We start from the raw sequence: 27,794 nt of genomic DNA on the forward strand, positions 1-27,794 counted from the left end.
TTAAGGCCTACGTCGCCACTTGTGAAATTTGTGCTAGTTCCAAGACTCCCAGGTCCCGACCAGCAGGCTTACTATGTTCTTTGCCCATTCCCCAGAGACCTTGGACCCATATCTCCATGGATTTTATCACCGATCTGCCTCCATCTCAAGGCAAGTCGTGGTGTGGGTTGTAGTAGACCGCTTCAGTAAGATGTGCCACTTTGTGCCCCACAAGAAACTACCCAATGCTAAGACGTCTCCATGGGGTTCCTGTCAATATTGTTTCTGACAGAGGGGTACAATATGTTTCATTGTTTTGGAGAGCTTTCTGTAAAAAGTTGGAGATTGATCTGTCCTTCTCCTCGGCCTTCCACCTTGAAACTACTGGCCAAACTGAGAGGACTAATCAGTCTCTAGAACAATATTTAAGGTGTTTTATCTCTGACTGTCAATATGATTGGGTCTCCTTCATTTCCCTCGCCGAATTTTCCCTTAATAACCGGGTCAGTAACTCGTCAGGGGTCTCCCCCTTTTTCTGTAATTTTGGGTTTAATCCACGGTTCTCCTCCGTTTCACCTGGTGGTTCCAACAATCCCGAGGTAGATGTCGTTCATCGGGAACTGTGAGGCATCCCAGAGAATACAAAAGACTCAGGCAGATAGAAGACTTTCTGTTAACCCCTTGTTTGTGGTCGGGGATCTGGTGTGGCTGTCTTCAAAAAATGTGCGCCTTAAAGTCCCGTCCAAAAAATTAGCTCCCCGGTATATAGGGCCGTATAAGGTCATTGAGGTCCTTAACCCTGTCTCCTTCCGACTGGAGTTACCCCCGTCTTTTCAAATACACCACGTGTTTCTTGCCTCCCTCCTGAAACGCTGCTCCCATCCTTGGCTACCTCAAGGAAACCTCCAATCCCTGTTCTCACCCCTGAAGGGGTAGAATTCGAGGTGGCCAAGATTGTGGACAGCAGGATGGTCCAAGGCTCCCCCTGTACCTGGTCCATTGGAGAGGATACGGGCCTGAGGAGAGGACTTGGGTACACGCCCGGGATTTTCACGCTGGGGTATTGCTCAGGAGGTTCCATCTTCGGTTCCCCAATAAGCCAGGTCCACCTAGAAAGGGTCCAGTGGCCCCTCATAAAAGGGGGGGGGTACTGTAAAGGATCTGCCAGACACAGCTTCTGTGTCGACGCCCGTGGTTAATCAGTCTGCACCTGCTCCTAAGTCTGATAGAGTGACTCGATCTGCTACTACTCAGGCTGGTAGGCTCAGGAGTGGGAGAACCTATCACAGCCTGGCCAGAAGGTTCTAGCTCCCGCCCTCGGTCTATTTATACATTCATTTCCTGCTTGTCTCTGCCTGTGATTCTTTCCTGTTTCCTGACTCTGCTGGTTTGACTCGGCTAGTTTACTACTCTTGTTGCTCACGGTCTTGCCGTGGGCAACTGCCCCCTTTCCCTTAGCTTCTGTGTACCCTTGTCTGTCGTGCACATATTGAGCATAGGGACCATCGCCCAGTTGTACGCCGTCGCCTATCACGGAACGTGCAAGTAGGCAGGGACTGAGTGGCGGGTAGATTAGGGCTCACCTGTCTTCTCCCTACCCCGTCATTACAGCATATAAATATATATATCTATATGATTTTATATATATATATACATTTATTATAAGCCCTAATTGATTATTAATTAACTAATTAATTGTCCTAGTCTGAGTACTATCTAAACTAGCTACCTAACAGACTACCTAAACTATAACTAGCTGCCTACACTAAACTATCTATGTGGTAGTGGTTTTTATGTGTATTTCACAGTCGGTGTGTCTTTATACGAGACACACAGCAGCTGCTCGGCACAGTGCTTCTTCTCTCTCACTGTCTCAGAACGATCTGACAGGGAGAAAGAAGAAACATTGTAACTAACAGAACGAAAGTTTGTTGCTGCAACAAACTTTGCTGTGAACACCATGATTAGTTTATCATGGTGATCACGTCATCAGGACCGACAGCAATCCGGTCCTGATGTCTTCTATCAGCACTAAGGCTGCTAGTAGCAGCGTGTGCTGAGAGATTCAGGGCATAGGGAGAGCGCTGTGCACTCTGTTCTGACACCACGTAGATTAACGGGCTGCAGGACAAAGGACCAGCACTGCAGCCCATTAATCTACATGGGCTGGTCATGAATGAGTTAAGGAACCAGGGTGGCAAATGTTGCTCATGTTGGTTATAGATAGTGCATTTCCTTCTGGAATAATTGGGAAAATGGGTCGTTCCAGATATTGTCCTGATGAAAAACATACTTTGACTAAAAAGTTGATTGGAGAAGGAAAAACATATAGGGAAGTGCAGCAAATTATAGGGTGCTCAGCTAAAATGATCCGAAATGCCTTGAAGTGGCAACCAAAACCTGAAAGATGTGGAAGGAAGCGAAAGCTCAGCCAATGATCACCTCCAGAAAGATCAAAGAAGATCTGAAGTTACCAGTGAGTACTGCTACAATCAGAAGACGATTAAGTGAAACCAAGTTACCAGCAAGAACTCCCCGCAAAGTCCAGTTGTTGAAAACGGGAGGAGGAGGGAATGACACGGCGGCAGTGACGGTCAGAGTGAAGTCGGGGCATGCTGAGACGGGAGTGGACCAGTTAAGTCACCTGACCTCACATCACTGACGTGAGGTCAAGTGACTGGACTGTGCCGGCCCGGGAGTGGAACAGTCTTGTCACCTGACCTCACGTCACTGACTCCACTCTTGGGCCAGCACGCACCGACCTAACTCAGACCGCAGCCGCCACCATACTTCATACTTGGCTCCGACTGCCCTTCTCCAGCTCCTAAATGCGAGTGAGTAGGGCGGACAGAGCCAAGCAGCGAATGACGTGGCGGCAGCGAGGTCTAAGGGAGTTCGGGCCGGACGTTCCCTAACCCTGCCCTACCTCTTGAGGAGCTCTGTCAGTTAAATAAAACAGCTGATTGCTAGCGCTGCTAGCAGAGAGGTGAACTGTGTGTCTGGCGCTGGAAGAGTCAGAAGAGGCAGTAAGGGCAGAGACGCAGAGTCGATGTAAGACGCCATGAGCCAGACAAAGTTATGGCCTTGTCACTGTGATGGTGCTGGTGCTGGGAAGACAGGGAGTCCCAGGACTGGGCTGGGGTCGTCTGAGGGTTGACCTGCTTTCATTGATGGGGAAAAAGGCGGGCAAATGCGGCGCAGACAGACTGAACTGCCTGGACAGGTCATGGTCACTGGCACTTCACTCACAAAACTGTAAACGTCCAGATACTCTAATTTCTATCATTACAGACATTGCTCTTCAACTTGACGTGGTGACGTAAAGTCACCTGTGCTCTGCCTGCTTGGATCTGTGCAGCAGCTTCCCCCTCCTCTTCCTGAATCTGATCAGACAGTCTGGCCTATTGCACCCTGCTTTGGACCTTCTACCTGGCTGTACCGCTCCCTGGCCATTTAGATTTCAGTGGACACTGTCAGTTATAAAGTTAATCACCATCACTATGTTGTCCCTTAGGCCGGATTCACGCACCCGTATTCCAGAGTCTATGTTCAGTTATACAATCTGTTATATTCAGACCCACTGACATGTTTATTTTAAGTTATTGTTATGTTAAATTATCTTATATACCTGTATAGCGTGAGATTCGTACATTTTTTTTTTTATTATTGCTTAAGTTAAATAAAGCAATGTAAGAAATAGGTGGCAGGAAAGGGTACGATAAACAGTCCAGCTTCATATGGAAGGTAGGTGCCAAACTGAATCTTTGCCCTGGGTTCAGGAAAAACTTGCTAAACCTATGATGGCACCTCAAACATTTCCAGTCCATATCCAAATTCATTTAATATTTTGTCTTACCTTTTTGCTTCTTAGTTGTGTATACATTTGGCACTAGCATGTTTGCCCATTTCTCTTTCCAGTGGGAAATTCAATTCCAGTGTCCAGTACGAGTAAGTAGATACTAATGTAAGGATGGGGGTTGCAACAGGAGAATTTTTAATTTAATATTGATTTAGAGCAAGAGAACTACATATTTAGTCATAGATGCTTAACCAGTTCAGGACCGGGCTATTTTGCGCCTTCAGGACCAGACACCGTTTAGCCATTTTTAGCACGTGTTAGTTAAATGGCTATAACGTTTTTATTTGTTGGGCTAACGACGTGATTTTTGCGAAGTTTTTTCCGTAGACAATGCAGGTTTCATTTTTTATCGTTTTTATACACACCTTTTTTGCGATTTTAGAATTTTTATTCATAAAGTTTGAAAATAATAGTAAAAAAATAAGCTTTTTTACGTTTCAGCTATTTTTTTGGGGTAATAACATAGTTTTAACCTAAAATAGACCTTTTATTTGTGATCGTCATTGTCTACCGTAAATTTTAATATATTACATGTCTATATTAGGGTAATTGGGTCAGCGCTAGCGTTACAACAATGATTGGCGGGGGGGACATGTTTTTTTGGGGTGGGTATTTTATGTGTATTTATTATTTAATTTTTTTTTGCACTTTACTTTATTATTTTTTTATTACTATGGTCTGTCCCCCAAAGGTCAAAAAAGACCTTTGGGGAACTTTATATATTTTTTTTCTTTCTTTTACACCATCTTTTCCACTGTAACTGGAGCTGCACAGCAGCCCCAGTTACAGGGGAAATCAGCCCTCTCATAGTGACGATTGTCACTAATAGGGCTGTGCTGGGTCTTGTAAGACCCAGCAGCAGTCTGTCACTAACGGGACCCGGCGATCATCTGACCTGTCACATGATCACCGGGAGGAATAGAGACAGCGCCGCTGCTGCTGTCTCTATTCCTATACACAGCGTTCATTGAACGCTGTGTAAAAACACATCGGAGAAGACAGAAGCAGTGAAAGCTGCTTCTATCCTCTCCTCAGGGTCCCCGGCAGTCACTGACAGCCGGAGACCCGACATTCAGCTGCCCGATCGCGCGGGCAGCAAGTTAAAACCCGAGCCGTAAAAAGTCTATGGCTCGGGTTTTAAGGACCCTGACCGCAGGCCGTAAATATACAGCCAGCGGTCGGGAACCAGTTAAATGTACTAATGTTTCAAATTGCCTTATCATTTCTAAAACTGAAATATAGTGTATCTGAGCTCATAACCTAATGATTTGATGATACATATGGCCAGTGCACTTGTAAATCACGTAATTCTATTGAGGACATATATTAAATACCTCTCGAAATAATTAAAAAAAAAATCATGAATAATTCTCCCAATTACTAATTAAACGTATTATTAACCATATTAAAATGCATGTTTAAAATCTCAATTTTAAACCTAGCTTTGAGATAGATCCGTATTATGCCATAATTTCTACTGAAGAGCGTTGGAGTGTTAAGAATTGTTTTCTACACATCATCATCCCTCTTGAATGAATTGCTTCTTCTGCATTGTATTATTAAGTACATTAAGTAAAAAAAAATTCTTTTCAGTTATTAAGAACCTTAAAGGGGTTGGCCACTATTATTTCCAAATGAGAGTCAGACTGTCACAAACAAATACACGGTAAACAGTGAGGTCCCTGTTCTTCCAAACCTCTGTCCCTACCTATTTGTACGAACCGACCTAAACGACGGCGCACAACTGGGCGGCGTTCCCTATACTAGTACAAGTGGAACTGACAAACGGATAAGACAGAGACAGTACAAAATAACAAAGGGTCACCTGGGAAGTACATGGAGGGAGAGGCATGGCAATTGCGCCACGGACGAGTCCGGGCGTTAAAGGCAGAGTCAGGCAGCCAGGGTCAAACCGGGAGAGTGCGGAAAAACAAAAAGTCAGAAGGCAAAGCAAAGTCAGGAGTCCAGCCGGGGTCAGGGTACACAAAGGAGTCAAAATGCAAGTCACTCTGGGGAGTGTGAAACAAGGGAAAGCACCAGGCTAGGTAACTCTAATTACAGGCAAAGACCTACTACCCCAGGCTGAACTAAATAAGGAGAGGGCGGGAGCTCAGGAACATCAGCCAGGCTTTGATTGGCCTGACGTTCCTGAGCTCCTATTGGCTGCAGACTGCCTCAGTCTGCCAGGCCGGACGACGCCCGAGCGAGTAACTCCCGACGTCCTGGAGACCGAGGGAGCCGCAGGAAGGGAGTGCGTGACACAGACATTAAAATAGGCAACTGACTAATACATTCTTCTAAGCAGCTCTGCAGCATTTTCATTATTTGTGAAGTGACGTCTCCTGGTTCTCATATCCTTCTCCCTCGACATCATGCCACTCTGTATATAATATGGCTGCTAATGGTCTGCAATCTCCGATAAAATCCACTGCGCATGCCCTAGCTTCCTCTGCACCATATCCGCTCCCCACACAGTATAATGTCCCATAGCTGCCCCCACATAGTATAATGCACCCATAGTGCCTAATAAAAAAATAGTTACTCACCGATCCCCGTTCCCAAAACGAGTGAAGGAGATCCTTCTGCTCCTCCGGTATGTGCTATGAGTGGCTTGGCACAGACAGACCCTATGTCGTCATTGCAACATGCCCCCCCCCCCCCCCCCGCGCGCTCCTGCTAGTTTTGCCTCTGAATACACACCATAGGTTGTCAATTGGTTTCAAATCTGGTGACTGAAAGGGCCATTTCAAAACTATTGTTTTGTGTTCCGGTAACCATTTCTTTGTGGATTTTAATAGGTGTTTTAAGCAAGATTATGACCACCAAAGTCCAAAAACGCACAAATTTCAGTCTTCTGGCATAGGCCACATTCATATGGACATATTTTGCAGTAGTATTTGTAAGCCAGAAACAGGAGTGGAACATAAACAGAGAAATTGTATAATGGAAAGATTTGCTATATTATCTATATTCAGGTATTTGTCTTACAAATACTAATGCAAATGCTACAAGCAAACATATTCTTTGATAGAATATCCTGTTATCTAGTGAAATTCATTATGTCATTGCTTTTCACCAGACCCCCTGGGCCAATATATTGGAGGTGGACAGCAGAGTATCAGGGACATATTTGACAGTGGGCAGAGGTGCATTTCTTTGTAAACAGTTCACTTTTTTTTTTTTTTTACCACATTACTATACTTTATTTGTAGCTCCAATGACATTTTGTTATGTTAAGACAATCCCTTTTGCGGCTTACTGGTAGGAAAGCTTCCTTTCACGGGGGTCGCATCTGACAATAGATTTTGAAACTTGAAAACTCCAAAATCTAAGTAAACTGTACAATTCTGAACTTGTGATGATCGGATTTGTCCTTGTCTCTCTTACCATCTTCCTCAGTGTACATTGAAGCATAATGCCCCCTTTCTTTTACTTACATATAATTTCTATCATGTACTATTTAGCACGTACTTTGGTGAGCTTCATACTTCATTGGCATGATTTTCTATTCGTTTCACATCTTTCTGCACATGCAAATGAGTTGAATTATATTTAATCAGCCTTGTCAAGTTGCAATCAGTTGATAGCCATTCCGTGCCAACGTACACTGATTAGCCCCATTGCATGTAACTTCATTTTCCGCTTGTTCACTAATGCAATGCTATTATGAGATAATGTTACAGATCGTGTAGAATCTCTCTTGCTCTCTTAATAGATACATATAATACAGTGCATATATATATAAAAAGGATTGAGTTGCTTATAAATATACATTAAAATGTTAAAAAACTGTACCATAGCATGTATGTATATACTGTAAAAAAAATAAATGTAGTATTATTTCTCTCTCTCTTCTCTCTCTCCCTATATATATATATATATATATATATATATATATATATATATATGTATATAAATTCATTGCTCGTTACAAACTACTATGTATGTAATTTTTTTAGGCAATTTATCTCTTGCCTTTATGTATCTTTGAGATTTTTGTTATCATATCAGATTATTCCTAAAAAAATCTGGACCATAGTAACATAGTTGATGTTTAGCTACATTGCACAATAATAAATTAAAGAATAGGTGGTGGGGTGCATCTCCAGGAACAGCAGCATGTACGTACATGGTGCTATATTTGGAACAATAGTAAAGGGTCAGTGGCGCTCCAACAAGTTACCGTGGGCCTTTTGTTCTGTTGATTTTTGGGGTCCTGGGTTTAGATCCCCACCGATCACACTTTGATGGCCTATCTTAAGGAAAGATCAACAATATATATTCCAGGAAAACCGCTTTAAAGGCTATGGACATAACTTAGATGTGATCAGTTACAGGTGGTTCCTGCGTGTCAGACACACAGGACCCGCCGACACTGAACCCGTCAGGTCGCAGGACCGCCGGATTCAGAGTATAATGAGATATACAGCTGTTCCTTATAGAGAATACAGAACAGCTGTATTTCCAAAAGTAAAACTATTTTTTTAAATAAAGACTAATTACAAAGTTACACTAAACACACTGACTAATCTATTTATTAAAAAAAAATGCCCTCAGAGGTGTCCATAGCCTTCAAGATTCTTCTGCACTCCTGTGAAACAGATCCCTTAGGACATATTGTACGAAGATATAATTTTTTTCTAAAGTCTTACTATTTGCAAATTTCTGTTACGAACAGTCTCTGTCATACCGAGATACGTTTTACATTTTTCAGATGGAGTCTAGCATCTTGTTTAACATTTGAAAATCAAAGGTTAAACTAAATAGATACTTGTTATTTTCTTCTGCTTATTTGCTACAACCTTTCAAGTTTCAATGTGTAGCAGCAATGGTCTTAGTCTCTGTTCACAATTTGCATCAGAGGCTCACTTAGGGGCCTCTGTTGCAGATTCCGTAGTTTTTGACACATGCAGCGCTATTTTGTCTGCCAAAAAGATGCAAAACCATGACAGAAACCAGCAGAACCCATCAAAGTCAATGGGTCCTGTTGGGCCACATTGGTTTCCGTTGTGCGATGGATCTAATGCCCCCGGTATTGTCGTTGTTCTGATCCTATGACGAAGATGTGAACCCATCCTTACTCCATCCAAAATAATGGAAAACTGCAGTGAAAAGAAAATGTACCGAGCAGATAACATAACAATCCACAGTTTATCCCGAGAATTAGGGCATGACCACACATGGCGGAATTCCTCCGCAACTGTCCGCATCAATGCCGCACAGAATCTGCGTTGCAGATTCTGCAGCGGATCTGCACAAAATGTGCAGAAAATTGATGCGGACTGGCCGCTGCGGACTGCAGGAAAAGTGCTTCTCTTCTCCCTATTCAGTGCAGGATAGAGAGAAGGGACAGCACTTTCCCTAGTGAAAGTCAAAGAAATTCATACTTACCGCCCGTTGTCTTGGTAACGCGTCCCTCTTTCGGCATCCGGCCCGACCTCCCTGGATGACGCTCTAGTCCATGTGACCGCTGCAGCCTGTGCTTGGCCTGTGATTGGCTGCAGCCGTCACTTACACTGAAACGTCATCCTGGGAGGCCGGACTGGAGACAGACGCAGGGAGTTCTCGGTAAGTATGAACTTATATTTTTTTTTACAGATACATGTATATTGAGATCGGTAGTCACTGTCCCGGGTGCAGAAACAGTTACTGCCGATCGCGTAACTCTTTCAGCACCCTGGACAGTGACTATTTACAGACGTCTCCTAGCAACGCTCCCGTCATTACGGGAGCCCCATTGACTTCCTCAGTCTGGCTGTAGACCTAGAAATACATAGGTCCAGCCAGAATGAAGAAATGTCATGGTAGTAAAAACAATACGCTCCGCAGCACACATAAGATCTGCGGACTTCATTGCGGAATTTTGACTCTCCATTGAAGTCAATGGAGAAATTCCGCCATGAGTCCGCAACCAGTCCGCCACTGCTCCGCAACAGACAGAGCATGCTGCGGACACCAAATTCCGCTCCGCAGCCTATGCTCCGCAGCGGAATTGTACGCATCGTGTAAACGAACACTGCTAAATTAAAGTGAAAGTCAATGGAGAAACGGCTCCGCTGCGGATTAACGCTGCGGAGTGTCCGCAGCGGAATTTAAGTGAAATTCCGCCATGTGTGAACCCGCCCTTATGTATAATAAAAATGTTTAACTACCATGTACAGAAGATTAGGTCTGTACTAGAAAATTCCACATCTGATAGTCAGTTCCTAATGTGGGCATCCTCTATTGACACTCAATTCTCAACATAGGAATGATTGGAAATCCTTTGTGAGTGTGGTACAAGAATGCAGATACCATGTAAATTTTTGGTCAAGGGTATAAAATTGGATTGACACTTGGCAGATTTGTTGCAGAAGTTTCTGCGACTGAATATCAGTTCCATACATCTGAACTGATGCATGTGCTTGAATTTCTACAATCCCCATTTATATGAATAGATATTTCAGTTAGTTTTGCAATAAATCTGCTGCATGTCCTAAAGAGTCATATTTTATATTTTAAACCGCAATTATGTTCTGGAAAGATCTGCAACCATTTTGATAAATGAGGCCCATAGTGTAAAAATAAACACGATATCCAAAAGAAAAAAAAACTTTATTCTATGTCAGAAATAATGGTAAAATTATTTTTACATACTCTATATTTACATGTTTGGTTATTGTAAATTTCTAGTACATATGGCAGTCTTCTTTCCTTTATATGCTGAAATACCTTAAATATATATCTATATATATTATATATATATTTATGTTCAATAAGTCGCATGCTGAAATGTATTATCATCAGTATTTACACAGTATTTAATTTATATTTACATAAGAGTTATTTAACCCATAGAAGCCACTTTGTGCCCTCTAGAAAGCTTTCCATCAGTGATGAACATCAGATCAGCTTGGATTCATGGGTATAATAAGACTGGGGTTGAGAAACAACCACTGCCATCCCTGCTCTCTAAGCCCATAGACGGTCACAAAGGGCTTCATGGTCAATAAGGCTCTGCAGGAGTCAGTAAGAAAGGGGTTACACACAATTGTGTTGCTGGCAATCAATTGAAAAGTCATTTTCCTCATTTCGGATGCAGCAACAATGATAGGAAAACAATGGTTTACAGGAAAATGTAAATATGAAATGGTAATAACATCATGTACATTGAATATGACATGTGCTGTAGTCATTTTTTTCTTTTTGTTAAACAGGAGTTCTTAATTACTCAAATCAAAGCAATGGATATGGCATTCAAGCAAAGTCGTCATATAATAGTTTAAAGAGGCTCTGTCACCAGATTTTGCAACCCCTATCTGCTATTGCAGCAGATCGGCGCTGCAATGTAGATTACAGTAACGTTTTTATTTTTAAAAAACGAGCATTTTTGGCCAAGTTATGACCATTTTTGTATTTATGCAAATGAGGCTTGCAAAAGTACAACTGGGCGTGTTGAAAAGTAAAAGTACAAGTGGGCGTGTATTATGTGCGTACATCGGGGCGTTTTTACTACTTTTACTAGCTGGGCGTTGTGTATAGAAGTATCATCCACTTCTCTTCAGAACGCCCAGCTTCTGGCAGTGCAGACACACAGCGTGTTCTCGAGAGATCACGCTGTGACGTCACTTCCCCAGGTCCTGCATCGTGTCAGACGAGCGAGGACACATCGGCACCAGAGGCTACAGATGATTCTGCAGCAGCATCGGCGTTTGCAGGTAAGTCGATGTAGCTACTTACCTGCAAACGCTGATGCTGCTGCAGAATCAACTGTAGCCTCTAGTGCCGATGTGTCCTCGCTCGTCTGACACGATGCAGGACCTGTGAGTGACGTCACAGATCTGCACTGCCAGAAGCTAGGCGTTCTGAAAAGAAGTGGATGATACTTCTCATCAGAGCGCCCAGCTAGTAAAAGTAGTAAACACGCCCCGATGTACGCACATAATACACGCCCAGTTGTACTTTTACTTTAAACACGCCCAGTTGGACTTTTGCAAGCCTCATTTGCATAAATACAAAAATGGCCATAACTTGGCCAAAAATGCTCGTTTTTAAAAAATAAAAACGTTACTGTAATCTACATTTCAGCGCCAATCTGCTGCAATAGCAGATAGGGGTTGCAAAATCTGGTGACAGAGCCTCTTTAAAAAAAAAAAAGTTTTACACTTTACTTAATGTTTACCACCTTGTTTGGAGTGACCTAGGCTTAATTATTGGCAAACGGCATTCACCAAATTATTACTCACAGTAGCGATCTAAATACAGAGAAGACAGCAGAAAAATAAGAATTCCTCACAGATGTACTTAAAGCCACTTGAAGAACCCGAGATTGACATTTGTAGCACTCTATAGTTTGCCTATAGGATGCAGACTTTAGAATGTCAATTGGCTGCATGGAATTTAACTTCCATGCAGACAACCTACTCTAGCTTTGAACTGTTCCTGCTTCAAATATTAGGAATTTCGTGTCAATAGCATGGAGTCCGTTCTTTTAAACCTCCATTCCAGTTAGCCAGAGAAGAGCGTAAATACATAAAGTGTCTCTTACTCTGGTGGACCTGGCACCTCTGTACATGGCTCACCCAGCAATTAGGTTATTGTCAGGGGATTCTAATAACAAAAAGGGATTTTGCAAAGCAGACTACCCTTTAACGTATATTTAAGCCCAGGTGTCTCCAAACCAAAAGTACATGTTAAATTATTTATATACAATATTTCATCATTTTAAGGAAATTCAATTTGGCGGAATGTATCACTAAATCTAACACGAGTATCTGTACAGATATTACAAATCAACAGTATAGAGAGAATTTATTTCATTTATGTTACCATTCACCAAAATTGGCCCAAAGGTAGTAGAGAAATGAAATAATAGCTATGTGTCATGTATATTAGTTTTATCAATCCCTTCATTATTCAAGCCATCAAGTAGCCAGGAATTCTGGAAAATCTTTAAAAAAGTGACAACACAGTACAAGAAACACAGCACAGGGTGATCACAAATACTACATGTTCCACAATTTAATCGCATTTGTTAGGCAGGCAACCAAGGAAGACTTCTTTTTCTTTTTGTAAAGTTAAGCAGAAAAGACACATTTGTAAATAGTGTAAATTAGATTTGAGTAAACATACAAAGAAAATGAAAGTCTTTTATAGTGGGTGATGCCTTTGTGCTAATCCAATATTACACCCATCACTGACTTAATATATCTGCCCTGAAATGATTTTGCATTATCTAAATGACAGAAGTACACAATATAAAACTTATAATATGCTATATAATCTGCCCCTGTCTTCAACACTCGGATATGCAGAGCACTAGTTGTATAAATTAAATATAAAGTGAAATTTATGTCAACCAAAAAAATGTGTATTGGATTAGACAAAACTACAAGAGAAATACATTGCACTTGAGATGTTTTCATGTCTTACATTTCATGAAGAATAAATCATGCATGTCTGGGAAGTACACAGAAACCATAGGGCCCTCTAGCAATACTCAGAATTCCCCACTGAACCTTATTAAGAGCTCAACCAAATGTACTATTTTGTTTTTATATTAGTAAGTGTTAACGTTCATTTAATTAATTACCTTTATAGAGGTCAGAGCTTCATGTTTTTTCCATATTGTAATCCCCCGATTCCCTTCACAAAGTCAGAGTTAAATTATAAACTCTGGCTGCATGCTGCCACCACTAGGGGAGCTAACTGCACATGGATTTAAACAAATGGGCATCACAGTGGGTCAGTGGTTAGCATTGTTGCCTTGCAACGCTGGAGTTCTGGCTTCCAATCTGACCAAGGACAACATCTTCACAAAGCTAGTGTGCACTCCTCACGTTTGCATTAGTTTCCCTGGGTACTCTAGTTTCCTCGCGCACTCCAAAAACATACATATAGGGAATTCTATACATTGTGAGCCCCACTGGGTGAAATAAGTGATGACATCTTCTGTACAGTGCTGGGGAATATGTTGGTGCTTTATAAATAAATGAGTCAGATAGTATTGGAGCTGTAAAAACTTTGTGCAATGAGCTCCCCCTAGTGGCAGATGAAGGCACCAGTATGACTGTGTGATGAGAATCATGGGAAATAGTTTAGTGCCTGGCCCTTAATCTCCAAGCAGTCACATACCCTGCCTCTATGGTAGGTCAGCTGCTGTAATACTAGTAATTCAATACATTTGGACCTCTGGTCTTTTTTCCAGGCTGTATCCAAATGACTAACATGTTACATCGATCTTGTAAGGTGTAGGCCACTGTTTCAGAGCACCTGCAGGAGCTTCGCTAAGTAGCATATACTTATTACATGAGGCTTAGCATAACTGATCCTCCTAAAAGACATAATGCAAAGACATACAAGTATTTACCTCATGTGACCTTTCAGCAAAATGAAAATTTTATATGGGAGGATTTATCACTATTGGCTAAATGGGAAGCATCTAAAATCTGATTTTCTAATATTGCTATGACTAACATTGAAGTAAATATCCATGTAGTTATTATAAACTGTATTTCTGTGTATGTTCTTGAAACTGGAGACTTTTTTTTTTTACTAACAATGTGTTATCCCTGTGAATATCAGTTAACCATTACCAGTAAAGAATATCACCTAAAACATACAAAAAACAGCAATAATATAAAAGAGTCTATAGTTGTCTGGGGAATATCAATAAACAGCCTGAAGTTCTGTTTTAGGGACCCCACTAACCGTCACAAGTTGCTTATAGTACAGCTCAGGGGCAAAGCTAGGGGTGTTCGCACCGGATACTGGATGCCGGGAAAAGGCCAACCACCCACTCTGCATTCTCTAGGACCTGAATCGTTTTCTCTTGTAAAGGAAAGCCTAGGCACAACTCTGGCACAACTATACTCTTATGTAGAAGAGAAGACTTGAGGCTTCCTCGGGCACAAGGTCTCCGGTGGGCCTGCAATCCCGGTACCCTTATATTTATAGTAATGTCAATCTACAGGAAGAAACACATCATTTAAGGCAAAATGTAAGATGATAAAATGTAAGATGAGATTACAACACGATAACTATAGCTAAAACAATATAAAGATACAACTATAACTAACACAATATGGGAATGTAGAACTCATCACTAATATTGCACTTATGACTGCTGCAGTATATTACTGTAAGATTCATAATTGTTTGCAATGTATTAACAGAAACAATTTGGTCCCCAAGCTCACTGTATGGACAATATGGGATTGTTTTTCACATGAATGTCCATGCAGAAATCTTTACAGCGGTTTTTGCAGCGGAAAACGCGTCGGAAACTGCGGAAAAAAACACTCTCAGGAAAAAAGAACCGACATGCCCTTTTTTTGGGCGTTTCCGTCTCTGACCTCCCATCAACATCAGACGGAATTTTGAGGAAGATTTTTCTTCCTGCAAAAAACTCAGTGTAAACAGGGCACATGCGATTTTTTGCCGCGTTTATTTGCTGCGGTTTTTTAGGTGTTTTTTTTACCTCTACAACAGGCTAAGGAAAAAACCGCAAGCGTTTTTTTCCAAAGAACATATTTAAAAACGCGTAAAAATAAAAAAATGTGTGAACAGGGCCTTAGGCTATGCTCATATGGTGAGGATTTGCGCTAGGCAAATCTGCTCTGGATTTTGTGGATTGCCATGTGGATTTGCACGCAAATTGAAGTTCAATGCTTTTCAGTGCGAAATCTGCATCAATATTGATCATGCTACAAATAATAAAATCTGTGACGTGACCATTCTTCTATATGGATATTTCTATATGGATAGTTTAATTGGAGAATAAAATACCACATTCACATGCATTGCCCCCAGGAATTGTTGCCGATCCTGTCTGGATTTAGGAACAGAATCCACGCCTAAGTCCCGGCAAAATTCACACCGTGTGAACATGGATATACAGAAATACAGATCTCTAGTGTAGCTTTTCTTACCCCTCCCATTCTCCAAATGAAGCAGGTGGCATTGCACTGTAAAGGCCCTTTTACATCGGACAATTATCGGGAAAAAGAGCATTCACAGAACGCTCATTCCCGATAATTTACCTGTGTAAACGGGGGAACGATCAGCTGATGAACGTGAAAACGCTTGTTCATCGGCTGATTGTATAGTTTTAAATGCTGAAACTATTATCGTTGTCGGCAGCACATCTCCCTGTGTAAACATGATAGACATGATAGAAATGTATGTGGATGAGCAATCGGAGTAACGAGCGTTCATCCCCATACTAGCTCCTTGTGAAAGGAGCAAAAGAGAGCTATCATTCTGTTTATAGATAGAAATTAATTGCTCATCTAATATCTTCTTCTTGCTGATGGTATCAGAACTATCTCAATAGTATATACATGTATAATCACATTCATAGATTCATTGTATATTTTGGTGAAGGTTATCCAAGTCTTGCACAGGTTAGAATAGTTTATTATATACAGCAACAGTATATCTGGGTATAGAATTTATGAAACATTATTTTACTGGATACATCTTCTATTTTACTTTTAATACTTCAAGACCTCTACTCCCTGTGTTACAAATGAGTCTTTTTATACTGTAGCAATTCAACGCAATGGGAACTGAAACTGCTGGGGCACTGAGTGTGTCTTCAGTTTATATTTGATGATATAGGGTACGTATTTTGACTTATTTTTTATGGACTTAAAGCATTCATTGCATTACTTCCCGACAATCCCTTCCTCAAAGTGCTATTATTAGAATTGAGAATCGCTACTATGGCATTTGATGCCAAGCATAATAGCAGTGCTGCAGCCAGTCTCCATGAGGGGTATGCCCCTGGCAAAATGTTTTTTTCTATTGTTAAAATGGCAATTACTTAAAAAGCATGAATGCAGATAAAAATACCATAGGTAAATCGTACTAGTAAATATTTAGCCTACCCAGGGTTAAAAACTATAAGCTTTTAGAAATGACAATAAATAAAGTAAAATGTATTAAAAAATGCAGCTTTGAATGTTTAATACCTAAAACCCTAGTTTTTATGGTACGGAAATATTGGTTAAAATAGATTAACTGCTTCTGGCCCGCAGGTGGCGTAGCAGCACAGTTATGACAATAGATTGTCTCTAGTTCAGTTAAACACACTAATTTGCATTTGACTGTGTGCCCGGTAGTGATTGAAGTTAATGCTAGGCTTACTAATTTAACCCTATAACACTACTGTGGTTCATCAAGATTGCTTTAAAGGTTTTATATGCGTGCATGTGTGTATATAGTTAGTGTATCAGATTGTGGGACTATATATAACTTGTATACTTATGTATAACTTATTAACTTGTCTCCTGGTTATTTTATATACTGCTGCGCTGTGTGTGTATAAGATACTTTCTTGCAGCAATTCACCTAAATAGAGCAGCACAAAGAAGACAATGACATTTTTAACAGTTTTGACCCCGTCAATCTTCCCTCACTCCCAACAGAGGAAGAAATACTGTCCAATAAATTGTGATTCTTATACCGCATGTCGCTGGAAATCAAGACCATAAAAGATTGCCCAGCTGCCTGTTCTCTCTATTTTATTAAACCAACCAATAACAGCTCTGGTTTAGCACTATTCCTACACTGAAACTTAAGAAGTAATAAAAATGATAATTTACCAGCTGATTTTAATGCGAATGTATCCTGTATGGAATTTTAGTCTGTAGAAGAGAAATAATGTGTTTTTTCTTTTTTTAAATGTTGTAGCTGTTGAAATCTGTGTGAGAGGCTCTGTTAGGGCCCTCTGTCGCAGATCCAGAAGGGTTTACCGGAGACAACAGCGCGGCATGCTGTGCTATTGCGTCCGGTAAAATCACGGAGACACTGCTGGAAAGCCGACAGACCCTATTGAAATCAATGGGTCCAGTCGGCAACCGGCGGTGCCCGTTGTGCAACAGAACAACAGAACAGACTGACACAGGTGTAAACATAGCCTTAGCTGCCATACCAAAGACACACACTTCCTTTCTGTATTGTCTATATAGACAGTACAGCAGGGTGTGTGTGCTTTATGGAATCTGGAATAAATGGGAGTCAATTGACAGAGAAATTTCATAGACTATTAGGGCCTGTTCACCTCAGCGTTGCCCTTACGTTGAGGGTTTCCTTTGGAGGTTTCCATTGGGTTAACTCCTCAACGGAAAGGCAAACTGAAACCTCAGCTTCCGTTTCCCTGACCATTGATCTCAATGTTGACGGAAACATTGCTAAAGGTTTACGTTTGTCAATGTTGTGACAGGGGTCAATAGTTTTTGACGGAATCAATAGCACAGTCGACTGCGCTATTGATTCCGCCAAAATGACGGAACCCTGTCACAACGGTGACAAACAGAAACCATTATCTAGGTTTCCGTCACCATTGAGATCAATGGTGAGGGAAATTTGAGCTGAGGTTTCAGTTTGCCTTTCCGTTGAGGGGTTAACCCGACGAAAACCTCAGACGAAACCCCTCAGCGGAAAGGAACGTTGATGTGAACACAGCCTTACAGACAGGGGAGATAAATAAAGAACCTTATCTGAATGTGTATAGTGTTGCTATCCTGCCTTATCTAAGCCCTCAGCAGTACAATAGAGCTGTCATTAACTCTCTAATGATAATGATATGACTCTTCTTATCATTTCCCAGTCTATACATCAAAGCTAATAATGGGCTACAGAAAAGCAGGAAGCATCAGCCTATTGTGTGTGCTCTAGTGCCCAATGTCAAAACAATAATATTTTGAGGGAAAAAATTGTAAATAGCAGCAAAAAATTAAATAAACATATTTGAATAAACACATCCTCTTTGTTCACCTTATCAGACTGCTGCCTTTCATTCTATAACTCATTTTCTCAGGATCTAATTTTGCTGCTGGTTTGGGGTGGGGTAGGGGTCAAAGCTCTGTTTATGATACAAGACTCCAACCTCCCTGTTTGCCCCTGGTTTGCACACCAATGGTATAAATTATACCCTGCTGACAAACAAAAAAAAAACTTTTCAAAGTGAACACCCCTTTAAGAGTCCAGGAAATTAAAAAAATGACTGTGATTCACTACTGTCTGTTATTCTTCTTTATGATAAAATGTCAACGTTAATAAGGAAATATTTTGTGCATAATGAGTTCAGAATTTCACCCCATGGATTGCAAAGTAATTTGGAAATAAAATGTCACTTTTTATGGAAATTCAAAGTAATGATTTATGAAAGATTCATCTGCAGGCAATTAAAGATATTCCATTCAAATGATATCAACTTTCTCCTTTGGGATAAAAAAAAGTTTTTTCAGAAAAATCATGAATATAGTGTTTATTGCCTGGATGGTACATGACATGTACTTGCAGCAGCAGTTCCCACTTCAAAACTAATAGGCAATAGGATAAATAATACTCTAACTTAAAGAGGATCTGTCATCCGATTTCACAAGACAAACCACATGCATTATTAAATAGATCTCTTAAACCTAATGAAGCTTGTGTACTTACTTTGAAAATCCATGTAAAAATGGCTGTATAATCCTTTTTTAAAGTTTTCCTGCCAGATATTAAAATGAACATTTTATGAGTCAAAGTATAGGCATGATATCATCTCAATCTCCTCCCGCTTAGAGATGACAAGCTCCTATCAGTGTCCCTCCTCCCCTGCACCATGCTGCAGTCTTGCACATACTCAGTACAAGATGCAGTCTCCCTGGCTCTGCAGTGAAAGAAAGCAGCAGGTGAAGTTAGAAGCTGTAATTCTACACTAAAACTGGTGCTGGAAGACAAGCTCTCTCACTGCAGAGTCCGGGAGCTGCAGCTTGTACCGAGTATCTGTGGATGGCATATGCGTGAAAATCATGCAACAACGTACCATTCACTGATGACACACGGAAGTGCAACGAGTGCAAAACGCTGCATTTTTTGCGGGCGCAAAACGCACACGTTCGTGTGAATAAGGCCTCACATTAGATCTTTTCAATTCTCATAGCTTGTTTCTTGTTACCACTGTCATAGTCCAGTCTTTCAATTGAAGGAGGACAGTACTAATATAATTAATTTCCTAAGTAGTGATTAACACATGAAAGATTTCTAATAAACTAAAGATAACTTAGAATAAATCACAACAAACACACATATACTGTACATCCTTTCTCATTGAGCCAAGGGATGAGTAACACAACAGCAGAAACTATAGTCACAAGTGTAGTGCATCTACATACTAGCTCTTAACAACATATGCTATAATGATATCTCATTATTACTGTGCCTGCTTTTAGCAATGGTAACAATCAAGTGACAGTAACGTCACTTGCTAATCAATTTTATGCCAAATATATATACATATATATATATATACAACTCATACATTCAAGCACATAGATAGCAGAACTTACCTGGAATATCAGAAAATTATGTAAATATTGGAATTTATTCAGCCACATTTGGGACTACTAATCCCTCTTTTATGGAAATCAGTTATGGACAGGTTCAGTTCAAAATTCAAGTAAAACCATCACTACTAGCTTGAATCAGTCCTCTCCTAGTGTTAAAGAGGTTATACAGGATTAGAAAATAGGGCTGCTGTCTTCCAATTAAGTGCCACACCTGTCTACAGGTTGTGTGCGGTATTGCAACGCAGCCCCATACACTACAATTGAGTTGAGCTGGAATATTACACACAACAGATTGACAGTGGTGGCACTGTTTCTGCAAGAAAGGTGTTTTTCTAATCATGTAAAACCCCTTTAATTCCATAAGACCTCTACAACCTCACAAATAAACAGACTCAGTGATGTAAAAATCTATTCTTATTCCTAAATCAATATGACTTGCCAATTCTTAACCTCCCATGGTTGCTTTTCAACAAATGTCCATTAGCAGCTAGCACCCTGCGTATTTTCTACAAAATCACATACAATTAGTTGATTGTTGTGATTGTTCTTTGTTTCAGACAAAGAGAAATAAATCTATATTGTCTACAATGCTTCTGCATATGAAGTTTGCAAATATATCTGTTTTGACATTTTGACTACATTCATTCTATACAGAGGATAAGAGGAAATCAAAATAAATTGAATACCAAACATAATGTCAAAGTAGAAATCAGCAGCTACCAGCAGGTTCTGCCATTGCATTCTTACATTCTGAACATAGTTGTAACCGCTCACTATTTTTCATTACGTTCTTCCAAATAAATCTGAAGCTTTGTTCAATCAAATGAACAATTCTGATGTTTGCAGACCAAAAATAGTAATCTACGACAGACTGTATCTGAAGTTAATTTTCCACAAGCTTTATAGCACTTAATCCATATATACCCAAACATGCATTTAGATTAAAATTATAAGAAGATAAAAATAGACATAGTTTATAGCTAAAGTGGCTTAACAACATTTATTCAAATAATAAGTACCATAACTACTGATAATTTAGAATAAATAAATAAAAATAAATACATTCAATTTAACCACTAAATTTTTTGAAGGCAAATTTAAATTTTATTTTGAACTACCACATTTGCCACTATGAGAGGTCAAAAATGAAAAGGCATTTAATAAAACTGCAATGCCAGAAATGGATGCTTTTGGCATGGAAATATTATTATGGTTTTGGATATTCAGAATTTGTTAAAAGTGGTAAGTGCAAGGATATTTCTCACTAGTACTTTGTCACACTATCCAAATATCTGCATTCAGTGCAGGTCGATTAGTCAAAAGCATCGGCATAGTACTGTCAACAACGTATTAATGATATCTTCAAAGTGAATTGACTTCCCCCATTGTGACATTGCTGTTATTATTGCTTCAGTCATTTTAGAAAGAAGTTTATTAGAAATGTAAAAACAAAATTCAAATGATCAAAAGACAAGTAGGTTACCGTAACCGATGATTTACACAAATTTACCTCCAAGCCCCAGAATATGAAACAATCATCTATAAATTGCCTAAAAATAAGATGTAAATGTGAGATAAGAAAACAATAATAATAAGCCATTCTTTTACCATGTTTCCTTGGTTGCCATTGGCTAAGTGCAAAACACAGATTGATTCATTCCTGAAATTTCAGGTTTGGATGAATAATAATGTTTACAAACCATGTACATTTCTACCTGTCAGATACAACATTGTACATTTTCTACTTAACGTTGAAATAATAATTAAGAACTCCTGCAGGTTTATTGCATTAGGAAACAAAACCGTTAAAGCATTAAGACAGCCCTTTTTGTGTCCCTGCCGAGAAGGTTCAATTGTTCTGCACATCACTTCACGACTGCTGGCCTTGTATTGTTTGCAGAACGATTCTTCTCACAGCAGTTTCCATTAAATATTCATTAATAAAAATGTTCATCTAGGCATGCGCATGCATGGTTATTTGTGTTCACAGTGCTATGGTGAAAGATCTACTCCATGCCACTCCGAAGAATTTGATTGGCTGCAATCAGCATGACACTTATAATAAAGGCCATGGCAAATGCACATATAAGGCTCTTCCGTACACAGGTCTGCCTGTTCTGCTTCTGGGAATGTACTGGAAGAAACAAAAGAAAAAACATTAAAAAGTAATTTTCACTGTATATTTAGTATAGTTATAGAGTAAAGTCCTTTTTTAGGATCCATTGACAGTATATTCATATCTCACGTTTGGTATGTTTGTATACATATGACCAACTTTATATTTATAGTTTGCTTTTTATGGAAAAACACAATTTATTTCACCCAAATCCCAGCATTACATGTATAGTCCCAACCTCAAAAGGGCAGTGGTTTATGCTAATGTGTATAACAAAAGTGGCCTTTGTGGTTATTTTGCGGGTGTCAAGTGGAACAGGGGTGGTTCTTAAAATGTTCCAGCATTTGAGACTTAAATGTTGATAAGTATGCAAATGTAGGATTGACCCGAGTGGCATAAAGAGCAGATGCAGATAAAACCACTGATACGGCAAGATGATTTGGCATCCTTGAAGGGTGAAGCATACACAGTGGCCTATGGAGCTCAGGCTCGGTTCTACATTTGTATAGTCAGTTCTCTCTGTTATTTGTTGTAAAAAGTTGGAGTGAAATAAATCTTAATCAACAACATTGTTTTTAATTAAAGCCATTTTTAACAAAAAGAAATGCAAAAATGTCTGTTTTCAAGATGGACATCTTTCTTTTGCCTGACAGAGAAACATTACATACATAATATTTTCTGTGATACAAGGGAAGTTGCAAGACTACTTTGATGTCATGAGTTTTAGACTTTGTTTACTCTTACCAGATTTTTATTCTTTCAGAATAAGTATATTTTTGCCTCGTTTTCTTAGGAAAATAGGTAAAAGTGACATGTGAGGGGAAAGGGGCACATGCATGGTAACACCAAACTGTGTATGAAGCCTAAATAGTAATATTATATATTTGGACCATTGACATAACATGTACACTAAAACCATTTAATCTATAACAGTCGGTACACAAGATAAAACCATCTTTATCTATTATATAAATAAAATCTTTAACTAAAGTGGCATATGTACTATAAGGCCTCAACCTTCATATGCCTCCTCATATGGGTTATTCAGTGTGAATCCAACAGAAAAAAAAAGTGTGATGTTCCTCCCAATGCCTTATGTAGAATTAGTCCTAGGGAAGAACGGCAACGTAAATATGGCACCCAAAAGAGCCTATATGGCGGCATATGGCTCCATACTAGGGCCTAATACAAGCTTTACTTCACCCAAATCTTGAGACTCCAATTGCAGTAAACCTCCTTATCCCACCTCGCCCACAGAGTCCATGAAACAGACATGAAAGTTGTTTTACATTATTCTTGCAACTCAGAACTGTTTTTGTTTTTTTGTCTGAATTTATATGGAGTGAAAACAGACAGTCACTGTTAAAATTATTTTGCTAACCAACAAAATAGATGTTCTGTAGGGTTTTTAAGTAAAGATGAGCGAATTGCTTTTACACTAATCAAAATAATTACGAATTTCACAAAAGTTTCGGGTTTTAGCAAATACCAAAGTTTTGGGATTAGACCTGCATGTATCACTCAGAATAGGGGTGCTATTTTACAGGTCAGAAGAAGACAAGAAGACAAAGAAGAACCTCGGACGGGTTGGCCAGTGGGCTTCCCCATAATGTATTCCAGGAAGCCCTCTCTCTACCGCAACTAATCATGAGGGGTTTGGTATATACAGGACGGCCTTAAGGGTGTGTGACCTGTGCCATTGCACAGGGTGCATCACTCCAGCAGGTGGAAGGGGGCACTGTGCTGGCACCCTTCCCCTGCTTGTGTTTAAGATGAGCCCGGATCCGACCACTCAGCAGCTGCCTTTCCGTCCGGGCGCTTCTTTTCTCAGTGGCGTCGCTACCGCCATAGCAGCCATAACGGCTGCAAGCGGCAACACCGGGCATGAGGGCGCCCGTGCCACCCATCAGGATGGGACCCCCATGGCCCACGGTGACGCTAGCAGTTGCTGTGGCTGCCACAGCGGTAGCGATGCCACATTCAATAGCATCTGCGTCCTTAGGACGCTAGTACTAATGAACACTATAGCAGAGCAGGAGGTATCTCCCTGCTCTGCTATCTACTAGCGCCACTGTAGCTCCCTGAAGAAGCGGAATCCCCCTGTGGCTGGGGATTCCGCTACTGGACGGAGCGCTTGATGTCTCTGTCCATATATGGACAGAGACGTCAGAGGCTTCTCCTGGAGTGGAATCCCGGTCACAGCGTCGGCAATGTTGTGGACGGGGATTCCGCTACAGGAGTTGTCCCTGATGTCACTGTCCATATATGGAGAGAGACATCAAGCACTCCGTCCAGTAGCGGAATCCCCGGCCACAGTGGGATTCCTCTCTTTTAGGGAGCCACAGTGGCACTATCTACAGGAAGGGGGTGCTATCTACATGGGGGATGTGTGGCACTACCTACAAGTGGGCTGTGTGGCACTACCTAGAAGGGGGCTGTGTGGCACTACCTACAAGGGGTCTGTGTGGCACTACCTAGAAGGGGGCTGTGTGGCACTACCTACAAGGGGGCTGTGTGCACTACCTACAAGGGGGCTGTGTGGCACTACCTACAACAGGCTGTGTGCCACAATCTACAAGGGACTGATGGTCATTTTACTGTGAGTGGGGGGCTGATGGTTATTTTACTGTGAGTGGCGGGCTGATGGTAATTTTACTGTGAGGGTGGTTGATGGTCATTTTACTGTGAGTGTGGGGCTAATGGTAATTTTACTGTGAGGGGGGCTGATGGTAATTTTACTGTGAGTGGGGGCTGTTTTTTTTTCCAGGGGTGCCTCAAGTCCGAAAAGTTTGGGAAACTCAGAACTAGGCTACAGGATCACACCGGCCTACGCAAGGATCCCGTCATCGATGGTTCCGGCGCATCTCAGTTTGTCGTGGGAATGGGGCCTAGGTGAGTAAAAATTTTTTGTTTGGGAAGCACTGTCTACAAGGGGGAGATGGGGGCTGTATGGCACTGTCTACATGGGGGAGGTGTGGTATCATGACACTGTCTACAGGGAGGAGGTGGGGGATTATGGCACTGTCTACAAGGAGGAGGTGGGAGATTATGGCACAATCTACAGGGGGCACTATCTACAAGGCAGTGTGTGGCAGCCAGGGGAGGAGGGCATTATGCTGTGTGGAGGCAACTAAGCAGACATTATACTGTGTAGGGGCACTACAGGGGGCAATATGCTGTGTGTATCATTTATGGGGCATAATACTGTGTGGGCACAATTAGAGGACAAAATACTCTGTCCTTGAAGGGGTTATACTATATTATAAAATATTACTATTGTACTGTATGGGGGGCACTAAAGGGGCATTATATTGTGGGGGGCATTATACTTTTTTACTTTCTTGTGGTCTTGTGGGGCATTTTTTTTTATGGTGGGGTGGGGCGCCGAAAGATAATTTTGCACGGCGCGCCATCTATCCTAAGGCCGGCCCTGGGTATATATATATATATATATATATATATATATATATATATATAGGTGTTATATAGGTGTCTGTCACTAATGACTCAGTGGATGACATAAGAGTCATAGTCACTATAAATAACTCAACCAGGAAATGCTGTTGCTTTGTGGGGAGAGAGAGAGATGTCAGACAGAGAGTTACAAATAGAGATAATAAAACACAGAATACAGGTAAGTAGTGGTGGTGTCAGTGAGCGTATATTCACACGTAAACGGCACGAAAAATGGCTGAAAATGTGGGGGCAGAACGCCTACAAACATCTGCCCATTGATTTCAATGGGAAAAAACTGCCCCACGGGGTGTTTTTTACGCGGCCGTTTTTAAAAATGGGCGTGTAAAAAAACGACTCGTAAAAAGAAGTGCATGTCACTTCTTGAGCCGTTTTTGGAGCCGTTTTTCATTGACAATATAAAAACATGGCCGCAAAAAACGCTAGTTGCTTAACCCCTTAGTGACCACTAATACGCCTTTTTACGTGATTCACTAATGGGCTTTAGGCTAGGCTGACGCCTTTTCACGTCAGCCTAGTCTAAGTCCTGCACGGGTCTCCCGTGCAGGCAGGAGCCGGGGCTCTGCTGTCTGATGACAGCTGAGCTTCTGCTCCAACGCCCGCAATCGAAGTTTACTTCGATCGCGGCCGTTTAACCCGTTAAATGCCGCCGTCAATAGCGACCGCGGCATTTAACTTTGTTTACAGAGGGAGTGCGCTCCCTCTGTCACCCATCGGCGGCCCGCGAATGCAATCGCGGGTCTCCGATGGGGTGTCATGGCAGCCGGGGGACTGATAAAAGCCCCCAGGTCTGCCCTGGACATATGCCTGTTAGGACGCGCCGGAGGCACGTCCTAACAGATTGCCTGTCAGATTTACACTGACAGGCAATAATGCTCTGGTATACGAAGTATACCAGAGCATTATAGCAGCGATCGGAAGATCGCACAGTAAAGTCCCCTAGTGGGACTAATAAAATCAGTCATCAAAGTGAAATAAAGATTATTAATAAAAAGTACAGTAAAAAAATAAATAAAACCATTTTTTTCCATAAAAAGTGGTTTTATTTAGTAAAAGTGTAAAAAAAAAAAAAAAGTACACATATGTGGTATCGCCACGACTGTAATGACTCCATTAATAAAGTTAATATGTAATTTAAACCACAAAGTGAACACCGTAAAAAAAAAACGCAAAAAACTATGGCGAAATTGAATTTTTTTTCCATTGCCCCCCCAAAAAAGTCATAATAAAAATGAATCAATAAGTCCCATGTACCCCAAAACAGTACCATTCAAAACTACGTCTTGTCCCGCAGAAAACAAGCCCAAAAAATCACTACATTGATGGAAAAATAAAAAAATTACGGCTCTTGGAAAGCGATGATGCAAAAACAAATAATTTTAGTTCAAAAGTGTTTTTATTGTGCAAAAGTCGTAAAACATAAAAAAACCTGTACATATGTGATATCGCCGTAATCGTACCGACCCATAGAATAAAGGTAACATGTTATTTACGTCGCATAGTGAACGGCGTCAATTTAAAAACGCATAGAACAATGGCGGAATTTCAGTTTTTTTTTATAATCCCCCCAAAAAGGTTAATAAAAGTTAATATAAAAATTATATGTACCCAAAAATGGTGCTATTAAAAAGCACAACTAATCCCGCAAAAAACAAGTCCTCATACAGCTATGTAGACGAAAAAATTAAAACGTTATAGCTCTTTGAATGCGACTATAGAAAAACGAATAAAATAGCTTGGTCATTAAGGCCTAAAATGGGCTGGTCACTAAGGGGTTAAAAAACGACTGAAAGTCAGAGGCTGTTTTCCCTTGAAAACATCTCCATTTTTTTAGCGGTTTTTTGTTAAGCGTGTGAACATTTTCTATGTGTGTTTCATAGTAAGGAGAAGAGAATTGATAGTTAGATTTACAATAATTTTATAGAGAGATAGATTTTAGAGTGAGATAGGAGTCAGTCAGTGTGTTTTTCTCGTGCACAAGTAGCTATTGCTGTGAGTGAGTGCTGTTACAGCTATACAGTTCTTACATTAATTTGTGAATCACCAA

At 40.6% G+C, this 27,794-nt stretch overlaps 1 protein-coding gene across 3 annotated transcripts in view; it reads right to left on the reverse strand.

The window, feature by feature from the left end:
- Positions 1-21,240: 21,240 nt before the first annotated feature.
- Positions 21,241-27,794, reverse strand: part of CALN1 (calneuron 1) — a 388,623-nt gene continuing 382,069 nt past the window's right edge. For all 3 annotated transcript variants that reach the window (XM_075850381.1, XM_075850380.1, XM_075850382.1), the window contains exon 6: positions 21,241-22,291. In XM_075850381.1, coding sequence (XP_075706496.1) covers positions 22,164-22,291 — 128 coding nt within the window. In that variant the 3' untranslated portion in view covers positions 21,241-22,163. The remainder of the gene's footprint in view (positions 22,292-27,794) is intronic.

This window comes from Rhinoderma darwinii, chromosome 2 (assembly GCF_050947455.1).
Source record: "Rhinoderma darwinii isolate aRhiDar2 chromosome 2, aRhiDar2.hap1, whole genome shotgun sequence".
NCBI classification, from domain to species: domain Eukaryota; kingdom Metazoa; phylum Chordata; class Amphibia; order Anura; family Rhinodermatidae; genus Rhinoderma; species Rhinoderma darwinii.